The following is a 15,990-nucleotide window of genomic DNA, read 5'->3' as shown; positions in this document are numbered from 1 at the left end:
CTTGGACAGCTATGCTTTTTTCAGACTCATCAGCAACGCTTTCTCACAGGCAGCTTCACTTCCAGTAAGTCATCATTTTCATTTGCAAAACAAACGTCACTGGAAAACGACAACTCTTACTCTACATGTATAGTACCTCGCAAAGTCTATTAAAACCAGCAGGAATTTCTGCACTGCTCACTCTGAACTGAGCTTTGTATTGGCCTACATTTCTCAGTCTTTAATTCAGTCTGCTGCCATTGAACTCAGAGCTTTTTTTTTTAAACTTACAGAAAATACAAGATGTCTATGGTCATATCTAGCAACTGTTTACTCAGGACAGTGAGAAAAATAAATGTGGAAGAATAACAAACCCCCCCTTTTTGCAAAACCTGAAATTATTCATGGGACAGATCCTCCTTGTGTACTAAGATGCCTTTGCAGGGCTCGGGGGTGTGAAATTTACACCCACTCAAATGCTTTTCTACGTGGCCAAAGTGGTGTAAAATAGCTCAAGTCAAATGACAATTAAGCTTATTACTTGAGACAGCTTTTTTTTTTTTTTAAACTGCTTGCCCTTGACCACTAGGCATAAGGGAGGGGGGGAGGGACGGAGGGAAGAGAGACTCCTTAAGACAATTTTGAAACAGTCCAGTACTTTCCTGATCACTTTGCAAAGTTGAAATATGATTACAACCTTTTTGCATACAGAAAGAACCCATTTAAATGAAAAATTAGCTGCCTTAACAGGTCAAGCACATAGTTACATTAATGTTGTGTAGAACAATAAATCAACTTCGATCTCCAATTGAAAAAATGCTAATTTAGTTCAGTGATTCACTGATTGTACTTCCCGTGCGCCCCAGCGATAGAAATCTTTTCTTTTTATTTAATGCGAGACAGTGATTTGACGGCCCTCCTAATGGTGCTTGCAGACTATCAGCATTTCAGTGGAATTCTGATCATGGTTTTAATATTCCATGCAGCTTTGCCCCCTCTGATTTCATGCTGAAACATTAACAAGAGCTGACACTGGAGATTAGAAGCAGACAGCTGGAATGCCAGGTCTTTGTTGCAGCATGGACATGAGCCAACATCGTTCAACCGCAGCCAAGAGGGACCTGGGAAAGTCTTCTTAAGAAGGGGAGGTAGAAAGGGGGAGACAAGGTAGTTTACTGAAGGGCATATACAAGTAGATAATTGCAGAGTCCTTTCATCTCTTAAAGCCAAATTCTAATCAATCCTGGTTTATTAAGGGGAAAGAGGGTCATTAAAGGTAAATTTTGCACTGAAAAAAAAAAATCACCATTTAAACTCGGCAAGCATAAAAGTTTGCATAGAAAGCAACTGCATGTCCACAGCCACCTCTAATTTGTCTGCCTAACAATTGTGATTATTTGCAGTGCTTCTATTTGAAAATGCAGTGCCGGTCTCCTTTAAAAAAAGATTTAATCCACTTAGTTCCAGGTGAATAAATTGAGAAATAAAACTGGATTTATGTGCTGGTGCAGTGTGTGAACTGTAAATTCCCAGGCAAAAAGGAGGAGGTAGTATAACATAACATTCTTATGTCTAATAAATTGTTTCCTGAGAACAGAAACCTAATAAAGATACATAATTTCATCCAAACCATGAGGCAACTCTTATTCTTCACACATTCTTCAGAGAGAAACTCAGGGAGAGGACAAGGGATGTTCTGTGGCAAAGCTGTGTGGTTTTCGTGGGCTATTTTGTGTTGGTTTGGGTGGGATTTTTTCTTTTAAATAAGAACTTCTGAAGTGTAAAAGTTGTAGAGGGCAAACAGAGCAGATATTCAGACAAACCCTGGCTGGGAAAAATTCAAATTAATAAGCCAAGAAAGAAATTTCAAATGAAGGCAGGACTAGGGGAGGCTTCTGGGGAAGAAGCTTGTGACTGAAAGTTATATACCTGGAAAAGCATGGTAGCCCAAGGAGCGGGGCTCCCTGAGGCTGGGCTTGAGCAAGTGGTTTATCCGGTCTTGACCAAATATGTAACCTTGGGCAAGTCACTTAATTTCTGCATCTCCCCTTCAAGCTTTCTTCTCTCCTGAGTGCATGAACTTTCTCATTTCCTACAGTGAGCCTCGATGGCTTGGCTTGTCTCAGCTTGAGCACTCAATAATACCAATTCTTTCCCAAAACAACATTCTCTTCTCTCTACAGTTATCAGTTATTATGAAACAGAGTCAGCTCGCCTACCGTGCTCAGTGCTACCCAAACACATAGGAGCTTGCAGTCTAAAAAAGCAGGGACAGATGAAGGAGGAGGAGATGCAGATGAAGAGCCCGCTCCCAGTCCTACGGGAGCTCCTGCCAGCAGGCAAACACGTCCAGGCACGGGCCCTCTCGGCTCCAGTGACTTTGTGCCCGGGGAGAAGGGTTCACCAGCACAGGGATCCTTACAGAGTGGGGACTGGAGTGATTAATGTGATGACTGGCCTTTTATTTACTTATTTAATAATTCCCATCTGCCCCTCTCACCAGCCATTCCTAGTTCCCTTCCTTTTCAATCTTAAAGAGACACAGAATAATAAACAAAGAGCAAATATTTGCACTAATCATCAAAAGGTGATCTACAGCTTCAAAATATTAGTAAAGAGTGTGTGAATGGAAGGCATTCCATTTAATACCTTTCCCTTATATATTTCTTTCCACCAAAGGCATAAAGCTACTTCCTGAAAATGATTTACAATTACCTTCTGCCTCCTTTGATTTCCAAGCCTGGAACAATTCTCTGAGCTCTGTAGAGTCAGCCCAGATTTACAAATCCCATTGTTAATTATTAATCCTCATAATAGCACCTATCAGGTCAGTAATACAAGCGTAATGGGGTCTGCTAAACAGATGGGTAAACTAAGGCACAGAGAGGAGTAAGGGCAGCCTCACCAGCAAGGACACAGCTCATGCTCCAGTGACCATCTAGTGAAGGTGAGGTGATGCAGAAGGTCCAGGATCAGTCTGGGAAGACCAGTCTACAGGTCAGGAACAGCAGGACACATACCCCCAGCAAATCTTAGGTGAATCTGGGGGGCCCACACCTGAGCTTAAATAGAGCTGTGGGGGCAACGGGCAGCAGGCTGGGCAAGGTGAGGCTGGGCAAGGCCATTAGCACCTGCTGGTGCTCTCAAGTCCCTGACCAATTGCAAGAGGCAGTTTATTGACCTACTAATGAGTTTCTTCCCCTGGCTGATCACCCTTACTTTAAAAAAAAAAGTGAGGTTTTTTTTTCCCTCCACAGTGCACTTCATTTCCATTTTAAATTTGCCTGGCTTGGTAACAGGCTTTTATGCTTATCTCTAGTAGATTAAATGGCCTTTCGGTATCTAGCATTTTCTTCTCATGAATGTACCAGTGGAGTGCCAGCATGGAGTAATCAAGTAATCTCTCTCTATTCTTTTTCCTAAATAGACAGCTCTTTCAGTCTATCTTTCCTTACCCCTCAAACTACTTCTGTGGCTCTTGATAAAAACAATGTTCATATCAGAATTATATACAGCACCAATTCCTGTAATGACTTTGTGCAAGGGTGGAAATACCCTTCCTCTTGCTACACCCTGCCTTCACATCCTCCTCCTTGAAGGACTGCACAAGACCTTTAGCCAGAACTTCATGTGACAGCCTGCACTGAAGCAGTGCCCAGTCTGACCCCCGCAGCCTTCTCAAGCTCCCTTCCAGAATTTTGCACCCCTTTGGCAGGGCTGCTTTGCAGTCCTGTGCACAGTCAGTGTTGCACTGACGTCTGTGGATTAGGCCCATAGTCCCTGACCAGGGACAGGGATAGATTAGAAATCTGTCAGCACAGACGTGTTAGTGGGGATGGGGTGTACGTACTTGATATTTCTATGCTAGCAAATGCCTATATAATACCAATACAAATAGTTCCTACAGCTCTAGACCTGGCTGTCCTACCTGAACTTTCCAGTCCAGTTCTGGCAAAGCAGCTCCATTTCTTGCTTGCCTGTAGGACCCTTCCATGCCTTTCTGCTTGATCTCACTCCCCCTGGCATTATCCTTTCCACAGCCACGCAATGCTCCTCGTGATGTCCAGGCCCCTGTTTTGGGATCTTCTGGGGAAATGTTTTGCTATGTAAATGCAAAACATAGTCATTGTCATCGTGCCTCCTGCTGTATCTGCTTTCCTTCTGTTAATTGATTTGTTGTCGTCTGGACTTGAGCTCATTACAAGGAGTGCTAAGGCTCAGCGTCATTTACTTCCTAGCTAAGTCAACCTGTGAACCAAGTGGTAGGGTTCCAGATTGGATAAGGAACATGTTCTTGTAGATGTAAATGGCCTGGGAAGAGAAAATAAAAGCTGAACTAGGTAATGAATGGAAATGGAATGGCCATCATTGAATCCACGAATATCATTGACCTTTCTCAGATTTACATCATTATCTAAAGTTCACCAGAGACCTTCCATGCTTGTTATCATTATCCCTCATTAGAAGTCACTCTAGAAACATTAACAAGCTTCTGAAATGCTTGGCTAATTGCTTTAATAAGGCAATATCAATACTAAACGATAGTTCCCATGATTAGATATAAGACGGGGGCCCTTCAGGCTATGTCTTCTTGAGTTTTACATGCTGTGTTGAGGGACCTAAGGGAGAAAAGAAAAAGACTTTACTTTCAGAGTAAAGCACTCACACTGGACATAAAATGCTCTGATGTTGCAGATTGCAGCTATATTTTAAATAACTGAGGCTACACCATTCTAGTCAATAGAGGATATGAACATTGTCTGGAAGATGACCACATGGTCCTTCATCTAGAAATGCTTTGGTGCATGTAAGCAATCCAAATTTAGAACGGGAAGGTTGGTGAGCTTCCAAAGCAAGCCATTTCTCGTACAATTTTACAAAATAGATAAAACACATACATATATTTCTCTGGGCTTGATCCTCAGCCAGCACAAACTAGCGCAGCTCAGTTTTATTCCAGCAGAACTTCCCTGATTCATACCAGGTAAGCATCTGGCCCACAACAAGTCCGAGCACTAACTGTTTCTTTTAAAGATGGAGTACATTAGTGGAGAACAAAGGTGGACCACATGTGCAAACAAACACATATATGTCAACACAGGCACATCAAACTGCTGTCATCCCTGAAATCACTTAGCAGTCATGCTCAGAGCCCATGAGTAAGCTAAAACAGAGAACTTGACATGCATCGTTCCCCATAATCAGTGCTGGAAATAAGCAGATGAGCCAGGGGAAGTTTCCTCCTGTATTCTGCTACTACCATGCTGGGTTGCATGTGGGAACATATTGTGCTTCCCATGAGCTGTCAGTCCAGCTCCTTTCACCTGTACTGAGTTTAGACGCAAACATTTTATAACAAATATTTCTTTCCGTATGCTCCACCTCCACTCTCCTCAGTACGTGCCCCTAATTTCCATTAATGTTCTCAGGATGCTTCCAGGGGAGGGCACAGTCCTTCAGAAGATTCTGTCACTATGAGAATGCACCACTTCTGTGCTACCTGTCACTTACTCTGTCTTCTAAAATGGAAGGATGAAACAGGTAGCAGGAACCAGTGCACCAACATTATTTGCTGCAAACTCCTCATCAGCTCTCATTTGCTGATTTGCATTCCATGCACAAACTTGGAATCGTTTTAAACGGAAAAAAAAGAAAAAATACACATACAACAAACATCAATACATATTTAATGAGGTTCGATAGCTCTAAATTTACTCAGATCGATCTCAGCAGAGAAAGGCTGACTGTTCAAACTTACAGTAACTTGAGTAAGATTGCATGAGGATGCACAAATAGAGCTTCTGTGGACTAGGAAAGGCTTGGGCCTCAGACTGCTCCCAGCTCTGCTGTGAACTTCTGGAACTGTGAACAAAAGCAAAGAGTTCAAGTCTAAAATAATGGAAGGTTTTTCTTCTGTGGAACCATGACTAAGCTTAAAAGGCCTCATGAGTCTTTCTGCCAGCCTTAGTCCACTTGTCAATCTGACTCTGAGTCCCCAGTTTTGGAAAGGATATCTGTGTAAGCATATGGGGAACTTTGGAAAGTCAGTAATTATTTAGAAGCATAAAAACCAAGACAAAAATCGAAAGAAAGCTAAAGAAAGGAGTCAATTAGACTTTTTGTCTTTTCTTTTAGTCATCTTTATGGGCTCAAATAAATCTCTAGCTTCTGATGATGATCTTCTAGAGTTGAATATTAATGCCTTTTTTTTTACAGTCTTAAAAGTAGAGGCACAGAACAGCAGAAGTGAAGTGACTAGTCCAGTGCCTCATCATGAGTCAGAACATTAATGAATGTCTGAAATATTAACATCAGTCCCCGTCATCAACCACAGGGCATCACTGCTCACTAATAAAACCAGGCAGGGGAAATACCCTTTTTCCTCTTGATATTCTCTACTTCTCATAACCCCACAAAATCCTTGTCTACTTTGTTTTCTCTCTAAAACAGGCCAGGGCTAGGATTACCTCACATACAACTGAATACATCATTAGATCATTGATTTACCTGAAATTATGAAATTAAGCAATGCTACAATGCTACAGCGAGAACCAGCAGTTTGGAAAGGAAAAAAGTGATCTGTGGAGTTGATGCAGCTACGGACTCAGGCAATGGGTCTACAGAGGGAGAGCAAGACAAGAGCCATGGGCATTTTGGGGCATGATTAGGGGCATGGACACGCTCAGGGACAGGGGTCTCTTGCAATGAGGCATCCCACAGGAACTGCCCAAAGAGCTCTTTTTTGAAAATGCATTCAATTTGGCATTGCAGTCGCTTCTCACTAAGGATCCTACTTTCCTTGGTGAAAATAAGAGTAGAAGTGAACCAGTGCATGTGAGAGAGGGGTGGAGAACGCACAATCAGCTCCTGTTCCTCTCACTTCTATATGCATCATGTTATTAACTGTAATGGCATGACCTTGTCTTTTGTGAGAGAAAGGAGAGCAGAATCAGGCCATTAGAGAGCAGAACAGGTAAAGCAAGCCCTCCTATATAAGGGCAGAAATGAGTCAGCTTCATTATGGGGACAAAACCACCTTATTTCAGGAAATGAAGAGTTCTAAGAGCCTGATATTTACATTTACTGTTTTATATCCTCCTTCAGGGACTGGTGCTAAAATGAGATACTTCTCTGAGAAATACCAAAGAAGATGAGATACCTCCAGGACAGACATTGGTACTCCCAGAAATTATTACAAAAAGGTGACAAGCTGAACATCAGCTTTGCTTGGTAGCTCACTACCGATCCTTCCCACAGGCATCGACAAACATGCGTGCAGTCCTGCAGGACCAAGCTGTCTCCGAGGCTCCAGCTGGCAGAAAGACCCTTCTCCACTCGCACTGGGACAAAACCTTCAGCTTTTTCAGCAACAGTGACAACTTCTGCAATTAGTTCTGTGTTTTCCGAGACACAAGTCTGCAGCACATATAAAATGGAAACAATAGGGCCCTCCCAAAATAGACTGGATTTCATAACAAACTAAATACTGAGCTATTGTCAAAGAGTGCTATTGTATAGGGCCATGGCAGAACATTTGGCTCCAATACTCAGTAGTGAGGGCCATGCCTGTTGCATTACAAAAAATGCTATGGCATCAGTTTTCACTTTGTGATGGTGTTTACTCGGCAGATAATAGCAGATAATTCCTCCAGCCATTCTGACAGCTTCAGCTGACCAACATATCCAAGTTCAGGCTTTGATACTAATGAAGAGAGGATTTTTTTTTTCTGTTTGTTTTTATCTGTCAAATCTCTGTTAGCAATTTTAGGGGAAAAAGAAACCATAAATACGATCATGGGCTGAGGGGCATTTTTAATATTGATGAACTTTAAAAAAATGGAAAAGCAGTTGGCTTTTAAAAATGAAATAAAGAAGATAAAGTCTTCTTTTTGGTTTTTGGCAGGGGTTCCTCTATTAATAGCTTCATTTCAGCTTCTAAAACTTATATTAGCATTCTTGAGATCAAGTGGTCATAAGCCAAATAGTCAGCAAATCCCTTCTAGACAACATATCTGCTTTGAATCCGGCCTGGCAGTAAGTATTTTAAAGGTACACTTGGAGGAAGTGCATCACTTTTAAGGGAAACCTGCTGAAATTAGATGAGCTCTGAGGATAAGGTGTTGCTGAATGTGATTATACACAAAACCAATGGCGTCCACTGGCAAAAGACAGAAGCCAGGAACCACATCCAAAGCCAGTTGAAGGCCATCAAAAGACTCACAGACTACTGATTTTAGTGACTTTGGGATTAACCCCTATGTTTTCAAATTACCAGAAGCAAAAGAACATAATTTTACCTCCCCAATAATCCTAAACCTTGCTTGCAACAATTTAACAAACCAAAAAAAACTCTCCAAGACCTTTTTGTTTCTGGATCATCCCAGCCCTTAGTCCATGAAGTGGATTATTCTGTTGCTGGTCTTGTTTGTGCAGCTACATTCTGGAAGCGAAATAGTTACCAAACTATTTAAACTATTGTGTGTGGGGAGGATCAAACCAGCATTTTTGTTCATCAATTCAGATTAAAAATTTAATTTCATGGTACAATGAACCCATACAGAGTTATATCTATTAAGGTCACCTATTTCTTGTACTTCAGCTTACTTTAGGTATTGATGACTGCAAAACTCTTTAGAAGATAAGAATCACAGCTTCAGAATTCTCAGCTCTCACAGTTTTAATGTTAGACACAATTTTCCTGACTCTCAAATACCTTGGACTTTAAGTTTGCGAGTGAGGGGAAAAAAATGAAACTCACTCACTCTCTTTCTCTCTCAGTTGCTGCCTGGAATTTTTAAATAACGGAGATCTGGCTTTAATTGAGGCTTTCATTGTTTGAAAAGGATCTACAAGTATTCCTAAACTAAAATATTTGCATAGTTTCTTGCTCACTCTGCTAAATCCTGAGAGGTGCTGGACGTCTCACTGAACTGTCCCTTCTAGAGAACACAATTACTATCCTGTTGCTGTAATAGAAAAGATTTGAAGAAAGGTCTTCTGAATACATATTTAACATCTAAATGTTTTCCTTGCTGTCTTTAGGCCAAGTCCTTATTCGATTGTTACTCAAACAAAACTCCCATTCATGTCAAAGCAAGCCAGCCTTTCATTAGCTCAGGAATTTAGCAAATTTGTGGTTAGTGCATCCAGAAATTGGTAGCATTTAATTGATCAAATAAAATAATTTTTAAAAGGGATTTTCACCACTGAAACAAAGATGTGTGGCCATTTGGAAACACTTCAGAATAAACTCACTGTTTTAGCCAATCTTTTTTTTCTTTTTTTTTTTCTTTTTTTCTTTTTAAATCTCTGGCTCTTGAATGCTTATTCCTGGGTACTGTCAAACACGTTGCCTGGGAGGAGCGGTGTTGTCCCAGTGATCTGTGCCTCGGGAGGGGATTTTTGATATAGCCATCCCAGATTCACAGAGGGCCTTAAAGAACAGGTCCTTGTAATGTCCCAATAGTGAAATGGAATCAAGCACAGGACAGCGTGTTTCTTGAGGCAGATATTATTATCATCTTTGCTCTGCACCGTAAAGAGTACAAAGTATCCTACATCGCCTGCCTGTGAATTTGTCTGCAACTCCTGATTTCATTTGGATTTAGTTTTGGGTATCCCAGAACAGGAGCTCAGCCTGCTCAGGCACAATTTGCTCAACAAATCAATGCCATCTTATTCTCCTCCTTGTTATCCTCTAGGTGTGAACAAATACTTGGTTCAATTATTTTTTCCCATAATTTTCCATGGGCTGGCACTGAAATGACTAGTCTGTGATTCTCCACTTCCCGGACTTCACACCTCCCCTTCACAACTTTTTTTGGAGCTAAGCATCACGCGTGTCCTTTCATAGTTGTTTCTTCCCTCATCCTCCCCACACTCTCAGAGATAGCTGTTAACAGTACAGAGATTGCACCAAGCAGTCTGTAACTCATAGAGGATGAAGTTCATCAGGCCAATCGCATTTCAGACATCTAGCTTTCCAACACCATCCAAAAACAAACAAAAAGAGGCACTACGTTCAGGTTTTTCACCATCACGCAGTATCATCGCTCTTCCTTCACTGCACAGGAGATCAGCTTCTCCCTTGTCCTTCTCTTGTTTCCAATGAGCTTATAGTTAAATGTTGAGCTGTGTTGAACTGCAAACAGTTCCCTGAAATTAAGGAGAACTAAAAGGATTACACGACTAGACAGTCAGAAGTACCTTAGTTGCTTAGCAGGAACTGGAGCAGAGAAAGCGAGCAATAGACAGGACAGGACCAGTCCAGCCAGGGTTACCTTCAGCTACCAGGGTCTGAAATACTGAAACTTTTATCTGGGATGGTCAGCATCTCACAACTGAGTGTGTCAGGTGTCTGCAGTGGAAACGGAAAGTGAGAATAATCCAATCCAAAGACCACTTTGAATCGTGACCCGAGTTTGCAAATTGGCAGTAACAACCAATATCATGAAAAAAAAGCTCGTTTTGTTTTAGCCTGTTATTTGGGAAATAAATAAAAAAATAAATAAATACTTGACTATCTAGAATATGTTTAACTTCTACTGCAAGTCAAACAAAAGGTAGTGTTTTACATGGACTTAGATGAAATTTAAAACATACCCTCTTTTTGAAATGCTGTGCTGGAATCGTGTGTGTGTATGTGTATGTATGCATGTACATATGTGTCTTGCACTGTTTAGTTATGGCAGGAGAGAAAATATGAAGCAGACTGCAGCAAGATTTTGGAGCTGCTGGACCTGCATTTTCTCTTGTAAATCAGAAATGACTCCACTGAAATTATGTTCTCAGACCTCGCAGTGTTAATCTCCATCTCTAATTGCTGTCATTCCACTCCGTCTGTGATTCTGTGCTCCAGAGCAGGGTAAATCTTTGACTCTGCATACCTACGCACTCCCCTCCCTGTACATATGCCAGGGACCTGTCCTGTGACCAGATATACCAGCAAACTTGATTCTACAGTTGATTCAATGCAGAAACATATGCTCGTTTCATATCTAATCTGTGACAGCATACGTGTCTTTTATCCACTGGCCTCGGGAACTGGACTGTGTTTGTGCCATGCACGGCACTATTAGGTGTTTTGTCCAAGAATGTCTCTGAAAGAGCTCTCTTGTCTACAAATTGGGGAGATATTTTCACTGCTGTACTGGAGCAATCTCCATACTCCTTTTCCTGACCAAAGGGGAGTCTACAAAGATAGCATTTTCGAGCAGCTGGAATGACTCATGGCAAGGGGATGGAGCCATGTTGTCTCGGCATGGGCAGCTATTAATGGTCCTCCCCTGTAGTTGGCCCTGGATTCAGTAACACGATTATCCACGCTACGATATATCAAGTTCATCATGTGAATGGGTAACCCAAAGAAGAGTTCACACAGGGATGCCAAAGGAAATACACAAAGCCCCCAAAAGGTAGAAACTGCCTGGGATTTGCAACAAGGATGAATTCATCTGCCTGCGGGAGAAACGCTAAGTTTCTTTTTAATTGTACTGCAGCCAGGTAAACTGAGAAGAAGGACAACAACCAACAATGTGTTCAGGAAGGACATTAGACACAAGTGGGAGGGCTTTTTTTTAAGGAAGGTTGGAAAAAAGAAAGTGTGGGGTCGATTCCCACGGGGAACGTCCTCCTCATTCCTCAAGAGCAGGCATGGGAAGAGCCAGGAGAGCTGGCAGTGCCTTCATCTCCCTGCACAAGACCAGCACAGGCTGCCCAAAGAAAGCATGGTGCTTTGTGGCCTGTCAAGCGTTAATAGGCAGTGGCAGTGGGAGGGGAAAACTGGACAGACTGGAATCTAATATTCTCTGGTGGCTTCAAGCTGCTGGAATAGTCTTATAGAGCGGATCAGATAATAGAAAAGAAAACGTGGAACTAGGTCTGGTGTGTGCTGGACCTGGCTTGACCCTCTGTAGCCTAAACTCCAACTATCTCCAGAAAAGGTGAGGAATTAAAAATTGCTTTGATTGTCCTCTGAGATGGGGCAAGCACAGCCGAGGCTTGAGCTTCCCACCAGAGCCGCAAAGGAGCGGCAGCGTACAGAGGTGAAATAAGCAGTTCAGCAGATCTCTTCTACCTGTGACAAATCCCTTCCTTTAAATCATTTTTGTTTTCCTTTTCTGGATCAGTACCAACTCTTTGGTGTCAAACTGTACAAGACTGGGTAGTGAGTCTTTCTTTTAGCTGTTCAATCATTTAGAATGCTTTAACCCTAGTCTGGACAATGGCATGGATTAAGAAAGCCTTGCTCAGTTGAGATTAATAACCTATATACTCTGTTTTGTTATGTGAAAGGAGCTCATCGTAACCTGAACATTCTCTTACCTGGCTGTTACACAAGCAGTTTGGTTCATTGTAATTGCTTCCTGAGACCCAATTGTTTTCAAACAATGAAAACAGTCGCAGGAAGTACACTCCATATTCATTTTTGATGCCTCAAGGACTATATTTTTACTTCAATCATAGTTAAATGGCAATAGAGGCTAAATTCAAATTGTTTATTTAATTAGCTGCCATATTTATTATACTAATAATTAGTGTGCCATACCTGTTCGGCTTAAATTCAGCTTATTGCTCTCGAAGAGGTGAAAAAGTAATAATGGTCATGGGGTAAAGTTCAAAGGAAGGTGTCAAGTCAAATCCTCTGTTTCAGGCAGTCAGGCTGTTCTTTAGACACGAGCTCTGGCTCGTAGCAAAAGCACAGGTATTGCAGATTTACAAACCAGGGCTTGGGGTGTTTCTGTTCAGAGCAGTGATGTGAAGCCAAGTTTTGTGGCTGTTCTTTCCCTGCTGAGTGAGCCAAGGTGGAGCTCCACAGGTACACCCCTTCGGAGGAGGGAGGGACACAGGACTCTCAGGAGACAGGTCTGTCCTTACTGTTGCTGCTGATCACCTGTGCAACATTAGCATTAGAGCTCCACTTTTCCATTTTCCTACATCTAAAATGGGTCAGGGGGGAGCAGAGGATATTCCCCGTCTCCCAAATCGTGTCCTTTAACTACACCCGTCCCTTGCCCCCTCGCTCATGAAACATTTCTGTGCCGATACTTCCCACCATCCAGTGGATGTTGCAGAATAAAATGTAGTAATGCAAGGTGCTGGCAATCAAAGACAGCAGGGACCTCTGGAAACTTGCTTTGCAATTTGATCTGAGCGCTGTTTGCTGGAAGGACAGAGTAGTGCCCCTAAGATTTAAGGATTACCTTGAAGAGTAAGAACCAATAAGTTTACTGCTATCCATCGCAACGTTATTAAATATAGGGGAAGTATAACGTGACCAGCAATGACTAAGATAGAAGCTAGGTTTTGCAGAGAAATAAGTCAGCCTGTACTGTGCCTTTGCCTACTGTTCATCACCTGCATTGCTCTCAGCCCAATCTGTCTAGGACTATGATGGATTTACAGCAGGGACTAATTTAGGTCCCATCTCACAAAGTTCTCACTCCCTAAAGCTGCTTCGTTTTCCTTTGAGTTTTGAGCTCATAAGCTGTTCTCCCTTGGTGTTTGGAATACAGGTAGGAAGAGCCAGTGGGGCTAAGAGAAACTATAGATTTAACCTGGATCTAATCACAACAATTTGACATCTTAGTAATAAATCTCTGTTGTATTGTCTCCTGAAGTCAGAGAAGAAATGGGAGAAATAAATTGTAGCAGAAAAGAAATGAAACAAAGCAGGACCAGCCTCCCTTTCCTCAGTGTTCTCACACACAGACATCACCCTATCCAGCTCAGATTGTAAAATATATGTATATCTACCTACAGTCTTCTGTCATCACACAATGAAGGAAAAGATGGTACCAAACGGCAATTCATCCCACTGCTCTTAAGCACTCCTATTAGGACAGAATAAATCATCCTCTGGAAGTGCTCATATCTCTCCACTGAGCAGACAGTTCACTGCCAAATAGGTGGTTAACTGAGACTAGGTCTAGGGCTATTAGATCGACAAACCTCTCTGAGATTTATCCCACTCTGCCTGACACTATCAGGTTGTCCCCTGGCACCACCGCCTGAAGCTTCACCCTCTTCAGGTAGACTGTGCAGCTTTACATCTGCTAAATGTTTAGCGGATATTTAGTTACACAGAAAGAAAGAAGTGAACGGGCATCAATCTTCATGAAAAAGGTGGCAGGAGGTGACATCTGCCCTCCTACTGCAGGGGGCTGTGGTGGTATATCTGACTGTAGGGAAAGAGACAAAACTTGAATATTTCAACCCTCACTACCCTCGTGGAAAAATGACACTGCAGGAAAAGGAAGCTTAAGATGCATTCAAATGACAATTCAGTATGGAAAGTCATACACAGTGCTATAGCGATAGCAAAAGGAATAAAACCAATTATCTGTGGCTGGCTAGCGAACTCCCAAACCAACCCAGTCAGTCTTTATAAGAATTAGCCAAATGTAAGACTGCGATATGGTTCCAGCCTGAAGTGATCATCTAGAAATGACCTGTCCCATCCATTGAGGTTCAATTACTAAGCACACAGTAATTCCTACGAAGCAATGGCCACGTTTCATTATGGCACAGGACGGGTTAAGCACAAGCTCTGGACAATGACCGTGGAAATACCAAGTATTTGGTTGTTTTGTCATGAACTGTCCAGGACTGAAGCAAAACATCTTAAGATGCCAGTCAAAGGAGAGCTGGGTTTTTTTAGTGCTCAAGTGGGTAGTGAACGCCTGCAGCCTGCTTCAAAAACATAGCTGCTGAGGGCAGCTGATTAGGGAGAGGGCATCAGAGCCTCGGGACACCGTTAACACAGACCCTTCCGCCTGCTCTCCTGAGCCTACAGTAGGGAGAAGGAGTAACCCCGTACCTGAGCATCACAAGGTGCAGGCTGGCTTAGGCGCCAAAAAGGGATCAAACGGGATAACTGAGGATCTGGCCTCAGATGCCCTGCAGGCTGAGAAAAAAGGGCCAGATTCAAACCAGAGATGGCATCCGGTACCTAAACTAGGACATAAAGAGGTTCTGCTTAAATATATGCTATTCCAGAGGTTAGAGACCTCCTCCAACCAGCAGGAGATCCAGGTTCAGTCCTGTCCTTCGCATCAGTGTTTCCTGAGAAATGTTTCATCACCTGTGATTTCAGGGAGAGAACTGGTGTAGAGGCTCCTGAAATCTGGAGGAAAACGGAAGGGCACAGGGGCTGGCTTGGGTCCAGGTACATATATATTTTTCCCCTTCCTTCATGCAGGAACTGGGAAGAGATTTGTGTTTCTTGCTACCGCTTGAGTGGGCCGGGACACGGACATCTGACCTTGCACAGCTCTTACAAAGGAGCTGTGCACAGAACATCTGAAGGACTAACTCATAAAGCAAACCGGAGCAATCAATACGGGGAAAGGATGAAGACCTGAGCAAGGCAAATGGTGTTGACAGGACTAGGAGGGAGGGATTATTTCTTAGGTGATAAAAAGAAACGCTAATGCCAGAATCCAAGGCAGCTTCCAGTAGCAGAAACAGGACAGGGACAAGCAATATCATGGCAAACAAGTCATGAATGTATCAGCATCCGCTACTGAGCCTTGTTCTCAGGTTTTATACCCTGCTCAGCCAGGTATTTGAAGTGAACAGTCTGCAGGGTTTTTAGTTCAACAAACTTCGCTGTGACTAAAAGTCATCCCTGTGACTCTCTACCCTCATGAGGAATGACAAGAGGAATATACCCTTCTTCTTTGCAGAACAAGGTTCAGTTTCTCTTAGGCAGCAAAATATCGAAGGCCAGAATTTTTATTAGCCTACTCTCAACCTGCCTTAAAGTGGCTAATGAAAGTTCCCTAGAGCTTCACCTTGACCTTGGCTTGTCCTGCATATTCTTTAATTGTAGGTAATTATTTTCTAGCCTTTGGGTTACACTGAATCTTGTGAAGGAAACCTCTAAGAAAGGAGAGGACTGATTTCTAGCTTGATTAATGAAGATAACCAAACTGATTTGTAATAACATGGAAGTTCCTCCTACAAGTTATTTAGATTTTATTCTTCAATTATTTCCCTCTGTTGCTGTTG

At 42.4% G+C, this 15,990-nt stretch overlaps 1 protein-coding gene across 1 annotated transcript in view; it reads right to left on the bottom strand.

Annotated features, from left to right (window-relative positions):
- Positions 1–4,469: 4,469 nt before the first annotated feature.
- The window catches only part of LOC140661773 (uncharacterized), a 140,631-nt gene continuing 129,110 nt past the window's right edge, over positions 4,470–15,990 (bottom strand). The window contains exons 12-13 of the mRNA XM_072884419.1: positions 5,738–5,841; positions 4,470–4,598 (exon numbers count right to left, since the gene is read on the bottom strand). Of these exons, the coding sequence (XP_072740520.1) occupies positions 4,561–4,598; positions 5,738–5,841 (142 nt within the window). The 3' untranslated portion in view covers positions 4,470–4,560. The remainder of the gene's footprint in view (positions 4,599–5,737; positions 5,842–15,990) is intronic.

This window comes from Ciconia boyciana, chromosome 20 (genome assembly GCF_034638445.1).
Source record: "Ciconia boyciana chromosome 20, ASM3463844v1, whole genome shotgun sequence".
In the NCBI taxonomy this organism is placed as follows: domain Eukaryota; kingdom Metazoa; phylum Chordata; class Aves; order Ciconiiformes; family Ciconiidae; genus Ciconia; species Ciconia boyciana.
This window is presented reverse-complemented; position numbering and strand designations above follow the sequence as displayed.